This window comes from Mesocricetus auratus, unplaced genomic scaffold, assembly GCF_017639785.1.
Source record: "Mesocricetus auratus isolate SY011 unplaced genomic scaffold, BCM_Maur_2.0 Super-Scaffold_100055, whole genome shotgun sequence".
Taxonomy (NCBI): Eukaryota; Metazoa; Chordata; class Mammalia; order Rodentia; family Cricetidae; genus Mesocricetus; species Mesocricetus auratus.
In genome coordinates this window covers 1,147,501-1,170,351 of record NW_024429232.1, presented here as the reverse complement: position 1 = coordinate 1,170,351, position 22,851 = coordinate 1,147,501, and the positions used below count along the sequence as shown (strand labels likewise).

Genomic DNA, 22,851 nt, shown 5'->3' with positions numbered 1-22,851 from the left:
CCTGCCAGCTCCTGAATAAACAGAGGCTCAATATTATAATTAATTATAGTTAATTGCAATTAATTATAATTGTTTGACCAATAGCTCAGGCATATTACTGACTAGCTCTCAGATTAAGTTAACCCATTTTTACTAATGTATTACCATGTGGCCATGACTTACTGGTGATGTTGTGACATCTTAATCCTTCGGGGGCTGCATGGCTTCTCCCTGACTCCACCATCTTTCTCTCTGTAACTCTGTTTGGACTTCTTTCCTAGCTATGTTCTGCCCTGATATAGGCCAAAGCAGCTTTATTCAGCAACCAATGAAAACAACACATATTCATAGCATACCAAAGGACATCCCATATCAGAAAAGAAATGTCAGCCCCAGATGTAGGCTCTTTGCCCCGTCCCTCTGTTCTGAAGAGCCTGTGGCTATGAGACAAGTGTATGATCAGTGCACTGGACAACGACAAGGAAAGGCAGACTGTATTTCCCACTTGGCATACATTATGGGCAGGAGGAGAGAAAGACAGTTGTTCCTTTGCATTGTGTGGGGCCCTGGCAGAACCTCTGATGGGAGTGCCTCCCTTCATCTTATTGGAGATGGAGGATGGGGTCCTTCTGCTCATTGACTTTTCTATCGCCCCATGCATCCAGACTGCTTAAAAACAAGACCCTGTCTCAAAACAAACAAAAAACCTAGGAGACTCTTGATCCCGACATGCTCCAACTTGATACCTGGACTGTGGTTTCCATGCAAAGAGCAGAGCTCAAGAAGCAGCACAGTGACCCACAGACACAAAGGATGGCAAGAATGAGGCAGTGTTCTCAGGGTCCCTCCCTCCAACCACAAGGGCGTTTCTAGTACCACACTCTTGATGCTATAGTAACTTTCCTCTTAGGCTTGGAGATTCAGTTAGAAACATTTGAAATTTAAGTCAAAGACACATGGTCTTCAGACCTCCAGCAGGGACTCACTAATCAAGGTAGTTCCAGAAAGACCTTAGATAGCCGGGCAGTGGTGGTGCATGGAGGCAGAGGTGGGTGGACCTCTATGAGTTGGAGGCCAGCCTGGTCTTCATAGAGAGTTCTAGGACAGCTTCCAAAACCTACAGAGAAACCCTGTCTCGAAAAACCAAAACCAAAAAAAAAAAAAAAAAGGAAAAAAAAAAGAAAATAAATTTCATTTACCCATCCCCAAATCTACATTTGGAGCTGGAATGAGGCTTCTTTGTCAGAGCGCCTCCCTGGCGTTCATGGAGAAGGGTTAACTCCCCCGTGCCCGCAAGCAGGGAAGCTGGCACCATGGTCTCCCCACCCTGCAGCCGTGCAAGCTGCTGGAGTTGGGCAGGCTATCTGTGTCCTCACACTGGAATATGACGTTGTCATCTACAAAGTTCACATCTGAGAGACCTCCAGTTGAGTTCCCCACTCAAAACAAAGCAAAGCACCAAAAAGCTAATTCCATAATATTTTAAGTAAGCTTGTGCTGTTGGGTTGGGCTGTATGTGGTTTGGACAAGCCTTCTGGCTAGGCACTGTTTGCCTCGATCTCTTCTGCAAACACAGACTGTTTTCATAAAGAAGCTTCAGCAACTTCTTACAACTGAAGCAGGGCTGGCTTCTAGGATGAACAACCTGGACTGCCAGCAGTGCCGTGCCCTTGCTGGGTGTCACCGTGTTTGCTTAAGCTCTGTAGCTGTCACCAGATTCTTATTTATCCCACATTTTCATCTGACCTGGCATTCCTACCCCACAGAAGAGAAATCCACCCCAGCTTCCTTAACTCCCCTCTGACATTTTTATCTAAACAATGGGGTAACACTTTTCCTAACCAGTTCTTTAGGGGGAAAAAAAAGCAAAAAACCTTACCAGTGCTCCAAACGATGGCCACAAAGTGCAGGCTATCCTGCTGGAAGAGCCAGTGAGGAAGCGGTACGACCCACTGCTGGGCTGGGCTTGCTAGGGCTCAGTCTCCTGGTGTCTTTGTTTGGAGACGGGGTCTTCTGACTTCCACTGTGGCTTCAGTCTTGATGCTCCTGCTTCATCACCTTTGGGGGCTGATGAGGGCTGGCGTTTTGGATGAGAACCATCACACCTTGCTGGGTTCCCATGTCATTTGCAATAGGACTTCATGACCTTGTGAGGCCTTGTGCTGATGTCAGCAGCTGTCCCAGGGACAAAGTAATGACCCGGATAAGCCAGTGCCATCAGGGGCTATCTTGGCTGTGGCTGTAGCCTGGCCCCGCAGCTCTTACTTCCTTCCATGTGGCCCTCAGGTACTAATAGTGCCACCCTCTGCTCCAGTTGTGTCATCTGTGGGGTGGAAACTTTAGAAATGGACTCAGGGTTGTTCTGGGTCACGTAAGAGAAGGCGTCTCAGTGGTAGCCATTCAGAGACCATTAGGGGCAGTTTTGTGACAGAGGAACAAACTGAGAATAACAGTGGTACCAAAACTCACCCTGGAGATCTTCTGTGTCTGTGTTTTAGATTTCCAGTGGGTTCAAGGAGATGTGTGTGAAGTTCAGCTGATGGTGTACAACCCGATGCCGTTTGAGCTCCGTGTAGAAAACATGGTATGTGCCACCAGTCATTTGACCTAAAACCTATTGTCATTGAAAACACCTTTTTGCTTAATGTTGGATGTATACAACCAGATTTTACACGCGTTTAGCTAAGGTCTGTGAGCTTCCTGTGTGGGGAGGCCACACTTCATCATTTCTGTATCTTGACTTGGCACCCAGTAGTGTGAGAATCTACAAGCCAGCCTTCAATTTATGTGCACACTGATCTTAATTGAACATAAATGTGAAATAGTCATCTGGGGGTCAGGGCCCAAGGATTGGTACAGGCCATGGTTTAAGTAAGAAAACAGGGTTTACACTGCATGGCCATGACGCTGCTGTTCTGTTTTGGAGCCCTGTGGAAGGCGTCACTCACTCTGTAGTCATGCCCCTCAGAACAGCTCACCCACATTGTCTGGGGAAGGGATTTATGTAGCCTCTTCATGTGGGACCCAAGCAAGGCCCCTGTGCACACCCTTCCATGGATTCATTCCTTGAGGTCTTTCCCCCTTGTATGTTTTGTGTGTACCTGCCTATCAGCGTGTTTTGGGTATGTGTGTGTACAGGCATGTGTGCACATGTGTGCACGTGCGTGTGGAGGCCCTAGGTTGATGTTGGGAATATTCCCCGCCTGTTCTTCCACCTTAATTTTTTGAGGCAGGATCTCCCAGACAAACCCAGAGCTTGCCAGTGTGGCTAGTTTCACTAGCCAGCTTGCTCCAGGATCCCTTTTGCTCCTTCGGAAACTCAATTAAAGGTTAGTCTTCATGCCCGTGTGGGCTCTGGGGATCCGGACTCTGGTCCTCTTTCTTGCTTGGTAACTGCTGAGCCAGCTGCCCTGTCCTCCTTGAGAATCTGTTGCTAGCGTCAGAGGGCTGGTGCTGCTGCTGCTCCATACATCTTTTTTTTTTCTCTTTTGGTTTTTGAAACAAAGTCTCACTGTGTAACAGGCTGGCCTTGAACTCACAGTGCTCCACCTGCCTCTACCTCCTGAGTGTTGGCATCAAAGACATATGTATCATGCCCAGCTCATTTAAAAAACATATCTTTAAAAGCAGCTTTCATTTTTATCTGGTTTAATAATAATATGTGCTCATTATAAAAAAATTGGAAGGCTAAAACATGATAATAAACTATACAGCACCATTTGGAGATAGTCCACAACATGTGGTCAGAAGCTTAAAAACTTAACCATGAAACATTTTAGGCATAAGCTCTCATATATCCACCATGTACCCTGAAGCTGTGTTAGCAACTGCCATTTGGCTTTAGTTGGCTTAGACAGAGGTAAATGCCAATGTTGCTTAGGGGCAACAGCCATATAACTGGCTTTTCCTCTTCCACTCCTGTCCACGCCATCTGTCCGCACCAGCACACATGAGTGCCCCTGCTCCCAGAGTGCCTTTGCCTACAGAGACAGGACTGGCAGAGGGAACACGAGTGTGTACATCCTCTAGGGGCCCTCTCTGCCTTTCTCTTTCTGATATTGTCATTCTTCCTCCACCGTGAACAATGGGCTCACTCATGGAAAATGTATCCAAGATAAGTTCCTACTGTTTTGACCACTGCACTGTGGAAAACCATCCCATTTGGGACAATCTTGGAATTCTTCCTTGTTGAGGTCCTCTTTGTTCTGGTTGTGTCCTGTAGCTGCCATGATGTCTTGCACGTGTGTGTGGTGAATTTACTCCAAGATGTTTGTGACCTTTGTTAATGGCATTTCTCCTTTTACTTTTCTAGTTTTTTCCCTTTTTGTGTGTTTTTTTTCCTTAGATCATGATGCCTATGCTTTTCAGCCTTTGCCCCTTTGCTGATCTTGCTCATTCAGGGTTCAGCATGCATTCCAAGGGGTGACAGTGACCATGCCTTTGCTTTTGTGGGTAGATGTCCATGTTGCACAGACTCCTGAGAACTGATGTCTGTGTTCTACAGCCTGTCAGAGAGCGGTTTCTTGAGGCTGGGGATTTGTGTAGTTCCCTAGTAAGCTTAGTGCTTGCTCTACACCGAGGTGAACAAAGAATTCATAGACACCCTAGAGAGAAATAACTTCATGCTGTATGTTTTTCTTTTGTGCTTGGAAAACCCTTTATTTTTCTTTGGGTCTACATTCTCATTTGCAAAATGGCAAAACAAGGAGTCTTGCGATAATACACAGAGCTTAATCCCAGCTGGAGTTTTTGCTGGCCACCCTACTCTTGGTGTCCAGCTCTTACCAGTCTCCCTTGAAGTTTTCTGTGAGTGTTGAAAAGCTCCTGTGGTGAATGTCAGAGAGCTCACTGGGAAGCAGCGTGGGTCTGAGCTGGGCCTCCTCAGTGTTCCTTCACTTCCTGCAGGGCCTCCTCACCAGTGGAGTGGAGTTTGAGTCTCTTCCGGCAGCACTTTCCCTTCCTGCAGAATCCGGTTTGTACCCAGTGACACTGGTGGGGGTCCCACAGACTACAGGGATGATCACTGTGAATGGTAAGTTTCTGTGTCACTGCCCCTGGGGCTGGTCGTCTGACCTGTGATCCTAACCAGCTAATGACAGTTTTTTTTCCCCCAAGTGACACGATGAAAAAGAACCCAAATTGGTTTTGATATGTGGTGTGCCGGGGCTGGGTAGCTCCTGTGCCTTGGCTTCTCTGGCGTCCCTCTCGCTTTTCTTCTTCATGCCATTCTCCCGGGACAGCAGGCACTCAGCCTCTCTCTCGGTGTCGCCACACCCCCTCCAGCATTGCTGGGCCCTTTCAGAGCATTGTACGCCCATGCGCGCACTCCACCTCCATCTCAGCAGTGGTTTCTCGATGACTTCTGTTCTCCACCCAGCTCTTGACACTTAACTGAAACCCCTGTCACCAGGGTCAGGGGCAATGCTGCTCTGCTGGAAGCTGGGCCTGTCATTTAGTCTCTTTCTCATGGATTTCGTTAACAGAGGTCAGCCTTGATACGGCGCCTCCTCTTTGGTCTTGTTTGGTGTCTTGGTTTCTACAGGGTGTATTCCTGATGCCCTTCCCTCAGGGCCTCTCAGTCCCTTTGCTCCTTCCTCCATTATCTTGCTCTCGTCCCCTGCTCCCTCCTTGTCCCTGGTTCTCCTTTCTTCTTAGTTTCTTTTAAAAATATTATGTGTGTTTGCATGATGTGTACATGCGTATGGGGTGGCGTGTGTGCCCTGCTTTCCTCCTGATTCCTTTATGTGTGCTCTGTGTGTTTGCATGATGTGTACATGTGTATGGGGTGGCGTGTATGCCCTGCTTCTCTCCTGATTCCTTTATGTGTGCTCTGTGTGTTTGTATGATGTGTACATGTGTATGGGGTGGCATGTATGCCCTGCTTCTCTCCTGATTCCTTTATGTGTGTTCTGTGTCGCACTCAGACCATCAGGTGTGCACGGCAAGCAGCTTTACTTGCCAAGCCCTTTTCCTGGGCTCTTCACCTTCCCTTTCCTCTTCTTGCTTCTTAGCCCACACCAAGCTGGGGACGTTTTCCTGCCTTCAGTCCTGCCATGTGTGCTTATGCTCTCCCTTAGGGACAGCACCCCTTGCTTGCCATCTCCTCAGACATCCCATGGGCTCTTCATATACACATTATTGCCCCAGGAACCCACCTCTCCTCTCTAAAGTGGCCTTTCTCCTAGTGGCTCCCATCTCAATGGCATGCCTTTGTGGACCGTTTGCCCTGAGCAGCTCCCGGACCTCACTGTTAATATTGTATGAGATGCTACTTCCTGTCACCTGCATGGCTGCTTTCTGTCCGTCATATCATGATGGTCTCACAGGGTTTATCACAGATCATGGGGGCTGGTATTCTCTGTCTTCCAAACTACTTGATGGGCCTACCTTCTATACCAAAGCCCTTATCAGGTCCCATCAGTTTCAAAAGCCTTAGCCTTTGTCCTGTCTTGTCTCAAGGCACATTCCTGAGCCCTGGACCACCCCAACCTGTATCCTTGTCCTCCCCTCCTTGGGAGGTTTCACTTGAATATCACAAGGTTCCTGATGGCACTCACAGCATACCTGCCACCTGAACCTTACTATTCTTCCTTACCCTGCCATTCTGATTTGGTCCCTCACAGTGTCCCCATGATGCTCCCACGAAACTCTGTATACCTTATTTTCTATGGCACCAGGGGTGGCTTCTTTCTTAGCCTTGGCAGTCTTGACCATAGCTCAACAGCATCAGCACGTATGTGTTGCCTGGAAAAGGTGTTGCCTGCTGGAGAGTTAGATGTATCTCAGCCAGTGCTAAGATGGATGGGTGGAGATGCACATGTGAGAACTAGGGGAAGCTGGGATCCAGCAGGGAGGTGAGCATCAGAGACTGCCCTGGCAAGTGACCCTGAGTTTTGAAGCAGAACAGAACCAATGTATAGGCAGAGACTCCAGGCAGAGCTTCTCCAAGGTGGTCTGTTTGAGGCCTGGCATTTCTGGGGAGTGGTCAGAGGGAGATAGTCAGGGTGAGGGTAGGTGGTGATGGGGCTGGAAGGAGATGGGCATCATGGGGGCTTGAGAAACATCCTCCAATCCATTGTCTCCTGGAGTTTTAGGGGAGCCGCTGTGTTTGTACAGAGAGGAGGCTGGTCAGACAGGCTTCAGAGCCACCAGACCACAGGTTATGAGCTAGGGCTTCAAAGACCTAATGTTTGTCCCCAGAGTCCAGGTAGGAAGGACACAGGCTGAGCTGTGGCCATGATGGGAAGTCAGGTATGAATGGCTAGTCCAGGGACAAGACAGGAGCTAGTATGTCTCAGCGAGCGTGAGAGCCTGGCAGCAGACCTCAGTTTTCCATGGCATCAGCATTTACTTTTGGTGAGCCTTAGCTGCCCGGGTTAGCCTCTATCATCCTGACCTGCACTAAACATGGTTACCGGGTGAGAGTTTATGTGGCCATGGTTTTAAGCACTGGCTATGTCTTAGGCAAAGGAAACTGATTGTAACTAAGAATTATGAAGTAAGGAGGGCTTCATGGAATCACATCAGGTTTTACACAGAGGAGGGCCTGCAGGTATTATAGTGTCAGAGGGGACTCCTAGGAAGAAGATATACACCATAGAAAGAAGACTTTGAGAAGCTCATGGTGGGAAGGAGGGGTGGCTGTTGCGTGCGTGCGTGCGTGTGTGTGCGTGCGTGTGTGTGTGTGTGTGCGTGTGTGTGCGTGTGTGTGGTGTGTGAGTGTGTGTGTGTGTGCGTGCGTGTGTGTGCGCGCGTGTGTGTGTGTGTGTGTGTGTGTGTGTGTGTGTGTGTGTGTGTGGTGTTTGGGGGCTGCTGCAGTAGGGTATATGTGTGGTTGCTGTATTGAGGGGTGTGGCTGGGCCAGGGAATGGGCATGGCTACAGTGTCTGGAAAGAGATGCCTAGAACTGCTGGAGCCACAGAGTGAGTGCTGCTGTTGTGGAAGGAGAATAACTCCTCCTTATGGAATAGCTTCATCATCCCACTGCAACATAATACAGAAAAGTTGCCAATCCAGCTGCTGGACATTGCTTATATTTGTCACACAGCAAATACTATTTACACAATCATCTTTTGAAATTTCGAAGGCTATTTTAAAGCTTTGCTTAAACAATTTCAAGTGCTTATCTAGCTCACAAGCCTTTTCCCTTTGCACGGGCCCTGTCCTGATCTTAAATTGTGGTCCTTGTCCAAACATGGTTGAGCTGCCACATCGTGAAGCAGCTGTAATGACAACAGTTGGCTTTTAGACCTTCATCTCTCAACAGAGGGTTCTAAAGTATTTTTCAAATGCTCGTTAAGTCACATCATGCCTTGGAAAGGAAGGTTGGCTGTCATTATCAGGTGAGAGATGCTAAATCTGAAAGGTCTGTTAGCCAAGAGCTGGGCTGATTGCTGACTTGTAAGGTTGGGAGTGCATGGGGAGGGCTCTCTCAAGGACCTGGCCCACTGTGGGAAACAGGGCACAGACGATGTTGTCAGCTTCATTATGTCCAAGAACAGCCAGGGTCTTTGGGGAATAGGGCCTGGTATGGAGATCATGGGTGATGAGGGGAGGTTGGCACTCTCTTTGTGGCTTCTGTGATGTTCTTATACATTGCCAAGCCTTGCCAGGAGGTGTGAACTCGCTGCCTGTGTTGCAGGTTACCACACCACAGTCTTTGGGGTCTTCAGTGACTGCCTGCTCGACAACCTCCCAGGAGTGAAAACCAGTGGCTCAACTGTGGAAGTCATCCCTGCCTTGCCAAGGCTGCAGATCAGCACAGCGCTTCCCAGGTGGGGGCCTGAGGGTGCAGGGGTTTGTCACTGGGGGAGTAGCATAAAGGGTTGGGGCTCATCTAATTTGGATAAGGCAGAAAACACGGCAGAAGAACCTTAAGGGACCAAAGAGTTATTACTGTGGTCCCTGCAAATATGCAGGGGTGCAGTTGAGCCCCTTCCCGTCATTGCTAAGGCACAATCAGTGTTAGAATCAGAATCTCAAAAAACACTTAAGGTTTTATGGCTGTTTAAGAAAAACTCCTGGGGCCTAGGGAGAAGGCTCAGTGGTTAAAATGCTTGATGTAGGTAAAAATGCTTGCTGTACATGTATGAGGGATCCCATCCCCAGCACCATTGTAAAGCCAGGCCTGGTGGCACATACCTGTAACACCAGGGCCAGACAGAGATAGGATCCTGGGTGTTCACTGACTAATCAGCCTAGCTGAAATGGCAAGCTCCACATTCACCAAGAGCCCTGTATTTAAAGAGCAAAAGCAGACAAAAACAAGCCAATAAGGTTTACTGAGGTAGAGGAAGGTATCTGATGTTGACCTCTGGTCTCCATCTACCTGCAAACCCTCTCCCACAATGGTTGGGGAGGGGATTCTTATGATTGTTAAAAAATGGTTTTCTGAAAAAAAAAAAAAGAAGAAAAGCTGTTTTTTTTGTTTTTGTTTTTTGTTTTTTTTTTGTTTTTTACATTGGAGGGAAAGCATAAAAAGAAGTTACTTCTTGAGCCCTTGGTATAGGGTTGTGTTGTAGATATATTGAGGGGGTCAGTGCTCTCTGCACTTTGACCAACTGCGGCTTTCTGCAATGATCCCATCTGCTGCAGAGGAAGCTTCTTTGATGAGGGTGGGAGTGACACTTACTGGGCTGGGCCAGAGCATAGGCTCAAAAAAAAATGTTATTTAAAAATGCACACCTCAGATACCTCAGAATCATACAGCCATCTGTTGGCCCCTGTAAATAGTGGTGTTTGGAGATGTTATTCTGTAAAAATGTATCTGATTGGTTTGAATAAAGCACTGTTGGCCAATAGGGAAGCAAGATAGGTAGGATTAGGAGTTGATGAGGATTCTGGGAAAGAGAGGCATAGGGAAGACAAATGTAGCCTACCAGAGGAGTAAGAGGTCCAGACCCTTTTCTCTGATAAGAGAAATACTTAGATTAACAATTATGGGTTAAATACTTAAGTCAGAGCTAGCCAGTAAGAAACAAGCAAGCGGCCAACAGCTTCATAATTAATATAGCATCCTGTGTGTTATTTGGGAACTGCAACTGTGGCAGGGCCCAGGTGGATGGCAGGGAAGGCCACACTCTACATAGTGGTGAATATCCAGTTGCTGTAACGATAAATGGCACACTTGTTGAGGGTATAGGTAACTGTTTATTGTAGAAATTACTTACAAGAGAAAACGGGCAACCCAGATGAGTCAAGTAGCTTTTGCCACTGAACCAGAAGCTGAAAAGAGAGAGGGCGGCTCTGCTTGTAAAGTCTTTTATAAGAACCTCCATACACGCCTCTAGCTACGCCCCAAAGTGGGTGTGGATAGCAGCGCAGTGAACTGCCCTACCTAGGCATGGCTAATGGCGGAGTCCTACGTCTCCTCCTACAATTCCCCTTTTAGTCTAAAAAAAGATATTTAAACTTAAGACAAAACTAACTTGTGTCAATGAACAAAATGTCTCAAATGTCTGTCTCATCTAAACCTAAGCTTATCTGAAAGAAATACCCAAGTCTGAACACCTCCTTCCAATCCCAACTCTAAAATAACTGAAAACTAACACTAACAGGTGTAAACTATCCTACAATATCAATAGTAGGGAGAGGGGGTGTGGAATTCTCAAAACTACTTCCTGCTGAGATGGGATGATGACAACCTCATGGGGACCTGTGAGAAGAAAAATGTTAGTGTAACAAAATCTTAAGTAGATCAGACAGTCTCTGTTTGGCAGAGATGCTTGATTGAAGTTCTTGACAGGAGTTCTAGTACTGATTAAAGCTCTCTTCTGAAGCTCTGGCCAGAGTGTAGAAGGTGCGCGGTAACCCTTGTGAAGCCGTGTTCCGCGTGGCAAGGCTATGACAGTGGATGTGTCTGTCCTGGCCCTGTGCGTGTCAAATAGGAGAGAATGACAGGCAGCCTTCCAGTCGACCATCTGAAGCTACAAGATGGCAAGGGGCAGGTGAGCAGCAGGTGTGGGCCAAGGGGCAGGTGAGCAGCAGGCTGCGGAGGGAGTGGAGATGGAGGAGAGGGTGTGTGCGCAGGGGACCTAAAAGAGAGAGCTGACTCGAAAGGGACAGCTGGGAGTCCCACACCTTTAGAAGACAGCCTCTTGCTCTTGGGTTAGGATCAGTAAGATAAAGCCTTGATAACTGGGACCTTATCACAGTGAAAAGACTGTTGTTCTTCCAAAGATGCCAGTAGGTAAATTAAAAGACCACTCAAGGGTTGGAAGGAAGTCTTTGCCCAGCACATGTGTGCTAGAGCTGTACCCATATAAAGAACTTTAAAGACTCAGTGTGAAGGAGACAAACACCCAATTAAAAATTGGCCAGTGATCTGAATAATTCTCTCATCACAAAAGACACAAAGAAGCAACCTGGGAGGGTACTCGGGCCCGTTAGTCTCTTTGGGGCTACCCCACCCCCACCTGAGGTGGCAGCTCACACGCCCTGTGGTGGCTGTGATTGGAAGACAGGTAATGGCCAGGCTGGTAAGAGATTGCAGGAGCTGGAGCCTCATGCACTGCTGGTTGGATGTAAAGTAGTGTGCCATTGGGAGGATAGTTGGGCAGCCTTTTAAAAGATCAAACATCTGTTTAATGACTGAGCTAGTCCTCTCTTAGATATCTACCCAAGATGAGAGAGACTATACACTGCTGCCAAACTTATACCTGATAGTTTCGTAGTGGCAAGGACTGATGTGTCCATCAGCCGATGAAAGAACAAAAGAAAGGTACACTTGGACCCTGGAGCACAGCAGTAAAAATGAGTCAGCTCCTGATCCTGCTTTGCCATAGATGGACCCCAGAAACACCATGCTGAGGGAGAGAAGCCATAGTTATAGTAGTGCTCCTCTATGGACTATTTGGAAGAAACACACAGGCCTGTGGAGAGAAGCTGCCAGTGGCAACAGGGATGGACATAGAGTTTGGTCTTAAGGATTACACTAAGAGGAAGATGGAGATGTTTAAAATGAGGTCTCAGTGGAGGTGGCTTAAGTCTGCAAGTTTTGTAAACTGATCATAGGTTAAAAAGCAGATGACGATAGTCTGTAGTTAGTTACGCTTGATTCAGAGGGGCAGGCAGATCGTTTTGATTTGGTGGCTGCCTAGAATGAACTCCTTACCTCAGCTGAGCACGTGCAGCTTCCACAAGGTTCTGTCCTTTTCCCTGTGGGTGCTTTCAGCTGGCAGCTCAAAGGCCTTGCCTTAGTCCCCGCTATTCTTAGTGGTTCCTAGGAACCTGGAGGGAACTGGCTTAGGAGTGACACGGGCTTCATCTTGTCCCCTGACCACTTTATAGCCACAGAGAGAAGTGGGAAAGTGGACAGGTACCTGCCCCACTTTGGAGGCCCTTAGTGTCCAGTCTAAGAGAAGGATGAGGGGTCCTAGGGGAACCTGTAGATGGAACTGATCCACGCAAAGAATACTGGAAGGGGAGGGTCTAAAATATTTATTTAGGGAGAGCAATCACTTTAGAAGTCGGGTCAGCACTCTGTGGTCTCCCAGCCTCGGCCAGGATCCAAGAGAGAGCTTTTACTTTCTTTCTCACCTTTCCCACGTCCCTCTGGCCACGCCCCAAATGGTCGTGGGTACATCAGGGTTCTTTAGATCTCCCCTACAGAAACCAATCAAAGGGTTGTTACCAGGGAGGATGAGCCTGCTGGGGGAAAGGCCCTGTGTCACCTGCCCACAAGTTTGACCATTTCAAAGCTCACTTTTGCCGTCGCACAGGGAGGGAAGGACTTGATACTCTGGGTGTCCCTCCAGCCATCTCAAGAGCAACCTCAGTTTTCTCGAATTTTATAATAGCTTCCTGAGATTGCATCTGTGAAGTGCTTCAATAAAGCCCATAGTACTCTCTGTTGTATCTGAGATCCTAGGGGGAGACCTGGGCAGCCTGCTCATAGGGAGCTCGGAGCACAGGGCAGAAGAGGAGCTGGGGGAGAGAGTTCCATGGCAATGACTCAAACTAAATGTTTACTTTTAAAAAATGTGTACATGTTAACTTTTCGGAGGTAATTTACTGCATTGAAAAATGGTTATTCAAGTGGGGCTTGACTATAACATGTTATAAATGTAGGAGAGGGCTGAGTCATGGAATTCACTCATAGTTGTTGAGTGTTCCTGCATGCTCTCCATCGTGTGGAGGGGTAAGTAGTAAAAGATGCCCTTGGTGGTGGCCTTGTCCCATGTGAGTTCAGAGCAGAGGCAGGGTTAGACTACCTGGAGCCTGGACCCTCATTCCCAGCTGCTTCCATCATGCTCTAACAGTGGTTGTGTGCGTTTGTGACAATTGAGTACCAAACCCTTTGTGCACAGCCAGGGTGTCTGTTCTCTTCTCAAGTGTGTTCCTCTGCCAGTGGTCTCTACATGTGGCCAGTGTTTTCTCTTCTTTCTTCCTTATTTTTCTCCCTATCATTTCTGTGATTTTAGGTCTGCACATTCATTGCAGCCCTCTTCCGGTGACGAAATATCAACCAACGTGTCTGTCCAGCTTTACAATGGAGAAGCTCAGCAGCTGGTTATCACCTTGGAGAACATTGGACTAGAGCCTCTAGAACAGCTGGAAGTCACCTCCAAGCTCCTCACCACCAAGGGTAGGTGGCATGGGGACCATCTGTGTGCTCAGTAGCAGACAACATGTTGTAGAGAGCTAATGCTGGGCTACCCAAAGTACGACTGAGTCACCAGGAAGTCGAGTGCTGCTCTCTTCAGTGTCCCTTAGCGCCAGGTTCTTCATCTGATGCTTGGGATTTAAGTAAGCTGGTTGTAGGTTTCGGCTGATACTTGAAGGAATTTGTTAGCGTTGGATGAATGGCAGAAAACTGTAGTCTAGGTGACAAAACTTTAAAAATTAGCATTTTTATTAACTCTTGTTTTGTGCAATGCATTGTGGGGACACCAGACCTTGAGCAGAGACCCACTTCCCCTTCGGCCTGGGAGTAGGCAGCTGTAAGACAATGTTTACTAAAAACATGTTTACTAAAAACAATACAATGCCTGGGGCAATAAGTTCCTGGAAAAGGCCTGCCCACGGAAACTGCTCTGACCTCGACCTTGTCCAACCGCCTCTTCTGACACGCCCAGATCAGTTTTTGGTGTCAGAGCAGAACCAGCCAGGGTAGAGGAGAGAGCAGAAGCTTCTCTGGAGGGAGCCTTTCTTAGGAAGTTTTCTTGAACCTTTTTGGGGCCTGCTTAAAGTTTTCTTTACATCGTTGAACGAGTCTCTGTGTTGTCAATCCCCGACACCCTCCGCACGTTCTCGGACACAGGCTGCACGGCTGACGCGACAATGCATTTCTATTATATTCATCCCAACTCTTCCTAGATTCACCCCCACCTTAATATCCATCAGATTTGTCTTTTTGATAAAAAATTCATTAAGTCCAATCTATGCTGATATATACTCTTGGATGTGTGACGATAGCATGGTCAGCCTACAAAGAGCAACACATATTCTTAAAGAAATGGGTTCCCTTCTTCCAGCAGCTATCAGTTTTCAATAGCTCCCTAGCTAGGGGTGGGGCTTCATGTCTACCTCCCCTCTCCATGCTGGGATTTTGTTTGGCTTTACATTTCAAGGGTCTTGTGCATACTGTCATAATCATTGCAGATTCGTAAGTGCTGCTACCCTGCTGTGTCCAGAAAACAGTTTTCTTGTAGCCATCTGCCACACCTGGTTCTTAGAATCTATCTACATTCTCTTCCTTGATGGTCTCTGAGCTTTTGGAGAAGAGGGTATGAGATAGATGTCCTGTTAAGGGCTTAGTACTTTGAAATCTCTTATTCTATGCACCCTGGGTCTCTGTTAATCACCATCTGATATAAGAAACAGCTTCTCTGTTGACGGCTGAGAAATGCATTAATTTCTAAGTGTAATAATAAGTCATTAGGAGTCATTTTAATACTATGTCCATTTAGCAGATTAATAGTCTTAGGATCTCCCGTAAGACCTATACCCAGTCTAACCACAGGTTCTTGGCCCTGACAGTGATGCTAAGGTATTGGTTAGTGGGTCTTCAATCCAATCATAAAGTGTTTGGTTGCTCCCATGACATTTATGCCACTGTTGCACCAATGACTGTGTCTTACTAGGCCCATGTTGTTGTAGCTTTGAAGGTTTGTAGCTAGGTGAGATTGGTGATCACTTTTCTCCTCTGATAATGTGTACAATATCCAGTATGAAAACTAGCAAGCAGGGTTGAAGCTTCCAGGTCAGTACCAACTAGATTTGTTCTATGACCCAGGTATGTGATGCCCTTAGGAATAGGGTCTACTATGGTTAAATTTTTTTCATATTTCCTGTAACCTACCTTGCCTTCCTAATTTAGGAAGTAGAAAATATTTTTTTCCTTTCCTAAAATAAATCCAAGTGATAATCATGTGACTGTTGTTCTGATCCTGTGTTCTTTCTGAAGCACAGCCCTTGTGTGTCTCTCCCTTAGAAAAATATGTTGGCTGTCATCAAGAACAAAATTCCAGGCCGGGCATGGTAGTGCACGCCTTTAATCCTAGCACTTGGGAGGCAGAGGCAGGTGGATCTCTGTGAGTTTGAGACCAGTCTGGTCTACATAGTGAGTTCCAAGACAGCCAGAGCTAAATAGTAAGGCCCTGCCTCAAAAATCAATTAAAACTACAAAACAACAACAACAACAAAAACCCAACAAACAGCCCTATTACCAAACCTATAGTTCCCTGTCCATGGGTATTACACTCCACCCTTGAAACTATTAGATCCATCGTTTTCCATCCTAGACTCAGCCTGCTGTCCTCTCTACTCCCCCTCTACCTCCTCTGCTCAGTCAGTCCACTTTTGGGTTCTAACCCAATCAGCACTCCTCTGAAAAGCTTCCTAATATCGAGGTGTTGGGTATTCCCCTGTTGTCTGTGAGTACCCTCCACTGACTCTGTGTCTCCAACTGGGCACATAGTCGGTGTGCAGCACTGAAGGGCTGCAGTGGATTTCGATGTTCATATTTAAATAAAGGGTTGTAACAGTACCTTATTTGCCTACTGAGAGAACACAGGAAGTGTGGGGTCACTGTGAAGCCCCATACTTCACATGGTTCCTTGGACTGTGTGTCCTGTTATTCTTCTGGACAGGTGCTCTGGCAGACATCCCTCCTTCTCCACTCAAAAGTGTGGAAGAAGCGAAGGATTTCGTAGCTGGTCCCTGCGTCCCAGGTACCTGTACTCCACAGTTTGCACTTCTCCTGTTGCTTCCTTCCGTGTCTCTTCCTTCTGCATTCTGTCTGTCTAATGCTGTTCAGGATTGCAGACAGCAGTCTGTCTGTTTTACCTCCTAGTGCTTTGGAACACATCTCATCAATGCAAGTTCAGTTTCTTTTGCTAGCTGTGCGTATGTGGCGTGTTCACTTTCTGAATGTCACTCATGGGTACTAGAGCTCCATCTGTGCTCCGTCCGTGCTCGAGAAGCTCCCTAAGGTTCCTTCCCAGCGACCCCTTCTCAGAGGCAACCATGCTTTCCCATTGGGTTACTCATCATGCTTTGCACATACCTAATCTGTTCTCCTGTGTCCCAAGCAGGGAATCTCACTGCTTACAATTTATAGGCAGGGGCTCTGAAAGCAACAGAGGACCTTTCCAAGGCCACAGATTCAGGGGGAGTGAAGATGAGAAGCAAGATCCAAATTCTTTTTAGTTTTAAAGATTTTTAATTTTTATTTTGTGTGTACGAGTGCTTTCCTTGAATGAATATCTATGTGTTATGTGTTTCCTGGTACCCATGGAGTCCAGAAGAGTATGTTTTATCTCCTGGAACTGGAGTCACAGATGCTTGTGAGCATATGTGTGAGTGCTAGAAATTGAACCTAGGTCCTCTGCAAGAGCAGCCAGTATTCTTAGCTTCTGTGCCAACTCTCCAGCAACTGACTTAATTTTTAAAGCCAGAATATAGTGGGTTTTACTTTAGGATTCCATATATATGTGGGTACTTTTCAAGGCCCTGTTCTCAGCTCTGCCAGCTCTGCTCCTTATCACAAGGGAGAAAGACACGTAGACGTGTAATGCCAGGCATCATGTAACCGTTTCTGAAGCAACACAGTTGCAACTGAAAGATTAAAGTCATCATTCATTTTTTTATTATTGTCCCAAGCAGCGGTACATTTACATGTAGAATTGGATTAGCGAAAACAGGCCATCTGCTTTCAAAATATACAGAGGGAATAATCCCTGCGGCTTATCTTCTGCCATGGAGAAGAGCTGTTAGTGTCCACAAATGACCCACCTGCAGTGAGGAGATGAGGGCCTGGCCTCAGCTGGGAGCACGGCTCTTGTGCTGAGCACTGAGAAGCCTCTTTTTCTGCGCATGCGTTGTCTTTAAGGGAGGCTCACTGCATCCTGCTTCCTTAGTGCCTTCTCTGGGTCCCCATACTATTTTCCTTGTCCTAAGTTGTCTTTGTTTTCTACCTAAGGAGCAGCAATGGCCATTTGTGCTCCCTAGGCTCTCAGTAGCAGGTGACTGGCACTTCTCATGGTCATAGCCACCACAGAGGCCTCCAGGGAAAGGTGGCGGATTGGGCTTTTAGCAGCTTCAGTACAGAAGAGCTAAGGTGTGGTGACAATGAGTGTAAGCATGTGGGGTGGCTTGTCCTGTCTTGTGGACTGTGAGGCTTGCTGGCAGGACCCTGAAGTCCTGGAGAGGCAGGCTCAAGGGAGCGTTACCGCACGTGCACTCTGTGCTCTAAGTCCAGAAGGCATACCCTTGTCTTTGGACCTGAAGCTCTGGTACTTGCAGGCCTTGTCTTGTCTTTCCCTAATGCCCAGAAGGCAGCCAGGGCCCCTTTGCACCCACCACCCTTGTCTGCGTCCCCTTTCTCCTAGGTGAACCCGTTGCCTTCAGTCATTGGCCTTTATGCACTGTCTTTCTGTACCCTGGGCTCTCCTGACCTGTGAGGTGCCCATCACAAGCCCTTGAAAAGGGCCTTTTGCTTCTCTAGACCCTCCGTGGGCCTAGACTGGCTTTGATGGATTGGGGGTTCTCGCTCAGGGTTCCTGCCATACAGATGTATCATACCTGCCCTGTTTGAAGACAGTAGTTATCTTGCCTTGGGGTGTACCCTTCTGATCCTGACTCTCTTGTCACAGAATCTCTATGTTGTGAAAGGTGTCAACTACTGCCTTTGCTTAAAGCACCACAGAGCTCAGTGCAATGAAGGCTAAACCAGGAAAAAAATGCATTCATTTCCCCACAGATGTTGTAAGTAAACTCATAGTATATGAGCTACAAATACAGTGTAGACAGGCTTGTGGCTCCAAGAGTTTGACCTGCAGCATCACAGAACAAAACAAGTGTGAACACACAGCACGTAAATACATCCACATGCCCCTTAGCTGTCCTTTTTCTCTCTTCATTTTAAGATATGTGTGTGTGTGTGTGTGTGTGTGTGTGTACACCTGCAAGTGTGCAGATGGCTGTGTGTGTTGTTCTGGTGCCTTCGGAGGCCAGAAGGGGGCATGGGATTCCCTGGAGCTGGAGTTATAGGCAGGTGTAAGCAAGCTGATGTGGATGCTGGGAATCAAACTCCAGTCCTTTGCAGGAGCATCAAGTACTCTTAACCACTGAGCCTGTGCCCAGCTCCTGTCCTCTGTCTTTGTGTGTGCTTATTGCGTACCTGTGTATGGATGCATGTTCACGCGGGCGCAGGTGTGCAGGCCAGAGGCTAACCTCCAGGGTTGGTTCTTACCTCCCACCTTGCTTGAGACAGCTCCTCTTAGGCTGCTTGCTCTTGTGTGTGCTGTGTTCGCTGGCCTGTGAGCTTCCGTGGATCTCCTGTGTCTGCCTCTCCATTCTCCACAGCAGCACCAGGATTATATACCCACTTGCTACTGTGCCAGCCTCACGTGGGGTCTGGAGATTTGAACTCAGGCCCACATGCTTTGTGACAAGTATTTTACCCATAAAGCCATCTCTGTAGTGCAGTTTCTTTGCTCTTTGGATTTAATATTTTTTTTGGATTTAATATTTTAAAAACAGCATCAGTGTTTTTTTTTATTGCCAAGTTTTATAACAAGTTATTTAAAAGTAGAGGTCAATTTTTAGTTCCCATGTAGTTGCTTTAACAAACCAACCAATTCAAAGATGTGAAAATGCCTGTTAATACACAACATTATTTTAATGTATTTACCTTATGATGCAAAGGTTAAACTTTTAGTTAGTGTATGTCATTGTGTCAAGCAACATATTTTTATAATTCAGAAATAGTTATTAAGATAGACAAAAGACAGAATTTAGTTTAAATTCAGGGATAGTCGTGTTTATCACCTAGAATCTCAATTGGTCAGAATTTAAACCCAATAGACTGATTCTGCAAATACTTTTAACATTAATGAAATTTAATGTATGGGTTTTGAGAAATATCTTGTCAGAGAGAGTATTACCCACTTACCATCTTCTGGTATTACATCTGATGCTATTAATCACAGTTATGAAGGCAGCCCAGTTTCCTGTAAATAATATTTTATATGGTCAAAAGAAGTTTATATTTAAGCCAAATGTGCTTGTACTTAATTTTACTCTTTCCAAGTTTTTGAAGCTCAGATGTGTTGATTCTGGTTTGTCATCAGTGCTAACACCATAACTATAACTAAAGGCACTGATGGCACTTCCAGGAAAGGCAGACGGAACTGGACAGTTCCTTCCATGCTGCCATCAATCACTCTGACTGTTCTGTCGTGCCCTCCAGCTGAACACTGAGGGTATTTATTTTACAAGTGTAAAAACACCAACCTACATGAATTTAGAAATTGCCCATCACAAAAGAAATTATGTACAACAAATTGCTTTTTCAAAATACAGAAATCACACCTGCCACTTCTGTCATGCCCACGACTTCACATATGTATTCATGCAGAAAGCTCAGAGTTTTAGCAGAGAGTGAGGCCTCCCCTGTGTTGGGGCTTTGGTGGGTGAGATGCTTGTGTCCCTTGCTTTTCTCACATGTGCAGTATAGTGTTCCTGCCATTAGAAGCTTCTCAGAGGGGGGAGGTTTATTTCTAGTGCTGTCCATTCCATTCTCAGTGCAAAATCAGCAGCTTCATTGGTGCTAAATGAAGCCCTAGCACTGGGTAGTGACCATCGTTTCAGACATTGCAGCAAGGGGCACAGGCTGCCTTACTGATTTACGTCTTGTGTTATTCTTATACAGACTACCCCATTGGATTCGTTCCACTCTGCAGTAGGTAGCTGAGGGAAGAGATAAGCACAGAAATCAAGGCCCGATCTAGAGCTTGAGATCGGCTTCTGTGGTGCTGGAGTCACAGAGCCTTCTTTTCACGTGGAATTACCTTTTAGCTGTGTCTGAGAAATACTCTCATTATTTGGCACCAGAAGGAAATCAGCTGTTCTCTATACCTGGATTTGCCCATTATTTGAATATGTCACCTTTTAAACCTCAGTTCTTGATACACCAGTCAGCAGTGCACTCAGGCACCTTTCTGACGGAAGGACTGGGCTGCACGTGGGACTTTTCAAGAATCTTGGTTATTGGCCTTTAGTTGTGTGGGGCATGGGTGGTTGGTGACTTTGCAGTTTCCCGTGTGACCCTGTTGGAGCATGTGGGTGACAGTCCAGCCTGTTACACTGCCTGTTTCCCTGCGTTGTTGCTCCTAGTCACTGCTGATGGACTGCTTGACCCATATTCTGCAAGGTGGCTTAGTATTCGCCTCTGGGTGCTCCCCTTCCTCATGCCTCCAAGGAAGATGCCCATGTCTCAGGAGTAGCCAGAGCCTTGCCTGGCACCTCTCAGGCAAGCAGTGACCACTGCCTTGCTGGCTTAGGGGGCATGAAGTCAGTGGATAGTTCTGCATCCCTAGGCTGCCAGGCCTACTAACCTTAGCAAAAGGCATATCAAGCTGACTTCAAATAAGCCAGGGTGTGTGTGTGCCGCACCTGAAGAAGACAGGTATCTGTTCAGGTTTTCTGGCTTGAGCTCTTTTTCCTTACCCTTAGAAAGAAAATAAATTTCTAGAATTTTGAAATTTAAAACTTCTAGGTGTATAACGTCCATGGAGCCTTGAAACAGTAGCAGTGGCAACTAGAGAGACAGAGCAGATGCCGCTCCTCTGCCAGCGAGCCGAGCAAGCAGCCCCCACCCTCCGAGTTCTGTCCACACAGACATCCCTCACCCTGCTGATTTCCTGTCTTTCGGACCCAGCCTGTTTCTGAGTTGCTATGCTATTTTTGTGTAATTATTCTTTTAACATTATGGCCTTGCAGGGTGAGGTTTTAAAAACCAATCTTGTAGAAGCCTGGTTTCTGCCCTCTGTCGTCAGAGAGCAGAATGTCATGGGAAGTGAGAAGGGGGACCCCGAGTGTCTGCTTCTTGCAGGTAGATGTGTTGGTGACAGCAGGCTCCTGTGGCTTCGTGTGAGCCAGCAGCATTACAGCCTGCTGGCCAAGTGCCCTTGCCATTTTGGCGCTGGCTCACTGGAACCAGGTTCCTTGCTTTGGTGCTGGTCTTTGCTCATGTCTGAGATGGTTCTGTGCCACCCTTGTGCTTGTGGTGATACACAGGAGGCACTAGGCACAGCCCTGACTGCACAGCTGGGCACTATCAGGTGTTTCCCACAGGCTGCCGTTGCCATCCTTACCTCTTGACAGTTGTCTCCTGAAGCATCACCTTCCTTGCCATCACTGTGATTGTGTGCCCTGACTCAGCTTCTTAGCCCAGAGTTTGGTTGTTGTTGTTTTATAGTGCTAAGGATCAAACTCTGTGCCTTGACTGTGCTCAGCATGCATTCTGTCTCTGAGCTACGTCTATCTCTGTTCATTTCTCTTTCTCATTTCTCTCTTTACTGTCTTTTTTTTTTTTTTTTTTTTTTTTGGTGCTAGGTAGGTGTTGAACCAAGGACTTGGGTGTATGCTAGGCAAGTATTCTCACCCTGCCTATATTCCAATACCTTCCTCCTTTTATTTATTATTTATATTATTTATTCTTTTTAATTTTACATCTGCCTGCCTGCCTGCCTCCCTCCCTCCTTTCTTTCTTTCGTCTTATTCTGTAACCCAGGCTGGCCTGGAATTCACAATGTAGGCCAGGCTAGCCTTGATCTTGAGGCACTCCTCCTGTTCTCAGATCCCCAAATGCTAGGGGGATTTTTTTGTTTTGTTGTTTGGTGGAATTCATCTGTGGCTTGCCAGACCTGTCCTTTTTCATTTCTTACAAACAGCTTTTTTTCTGGTGCCCACTGTATTTCAGACATTGTGCTTTAAGGAGCAGGATGACAGCAGTCAGGATCACAAGGGTCTCTGAGTGTGGCAGCAGACTAGTCTGTGAGCAGGGACAGAATGCCCCTGAAGCAGAGGGCAGGACAGAGGCATAGAGGATTGTACTCTTCCTCTCCTGGTTCCTTCACTAGGTTCCTAGACCTAGAGTTCCTAGAGGTTTCTCTCCCTCTTTTTACCCCACTGCTCCACAAGCCTGCACCTAGCAGCATTTCCCCATCGTGGCTGATGCTGGGCAGTGGGAGCCACATGTGAGTCTGATCCAGACCGCCTCCTGTCTGTGCACCCCATCTGTGCACATGTACCCATGTGCCTAGACCGCCTCCTGTCTGTGCACCCCATCTGTGCACATGTACCCATGTGCCTAGACCGCCTCCTGTCTGTGCACCCCATCTGTGCACATGTACCCATGTGCCTAGACCGCCTCCTGTCTGTGCACCCCATCTGTGCACATGTACCCATGTGCCTAGACCGCCTCCTGTCTGTGCACCCCATCTGTGCACATGTACCCATGTGCCTAGACCGCCTCCTGTCTGTGCACCCCATCTGTGCACATGTACCCATGTGCCTAGAACCTTGCTGACCCCTGACACCTTCTGTGATCCCCAGCTCTGGCCTTCATCCCTGGCACAGTGTACA

General features: G+C 47.1%; 1 protein-coding gene across 8 annotated transcripts in view; it reads left to right on the top strand.

Annotated features, from left to right (window-relative positions):
* Trappc9 (trafficking protein particle complex subunit 9) overlaps positions 1–22,851 on the top strand; it is a 456,271-nt gene that overhangs the window by 102,958 nt on the left and 330,462 nt on the right. For all 8 annotated transcript variants that reach the window (XM_040736321.1, XM_040736319.1, XM_040736315.1 and 5 more), the window contains 4 exons: positions 2,478–2,563; positions 4,885–5,011; positions 8,621–8,753; positions 13,401–13,564. In XM_040736321.1, coding sequence (XP_040592255.1) covers positions 2,478–2,563; positions 4,885–5,011; positions 8,621–8,753; positions 13,401–13,564 — 510 coding nt within the window. The remainder of the gene's footprint in view (positions 1–2,477; positions 2,564–4,884; positions 5,012–8,620; positions 8,754–13,400; positions 13,565–22,851) is intronic.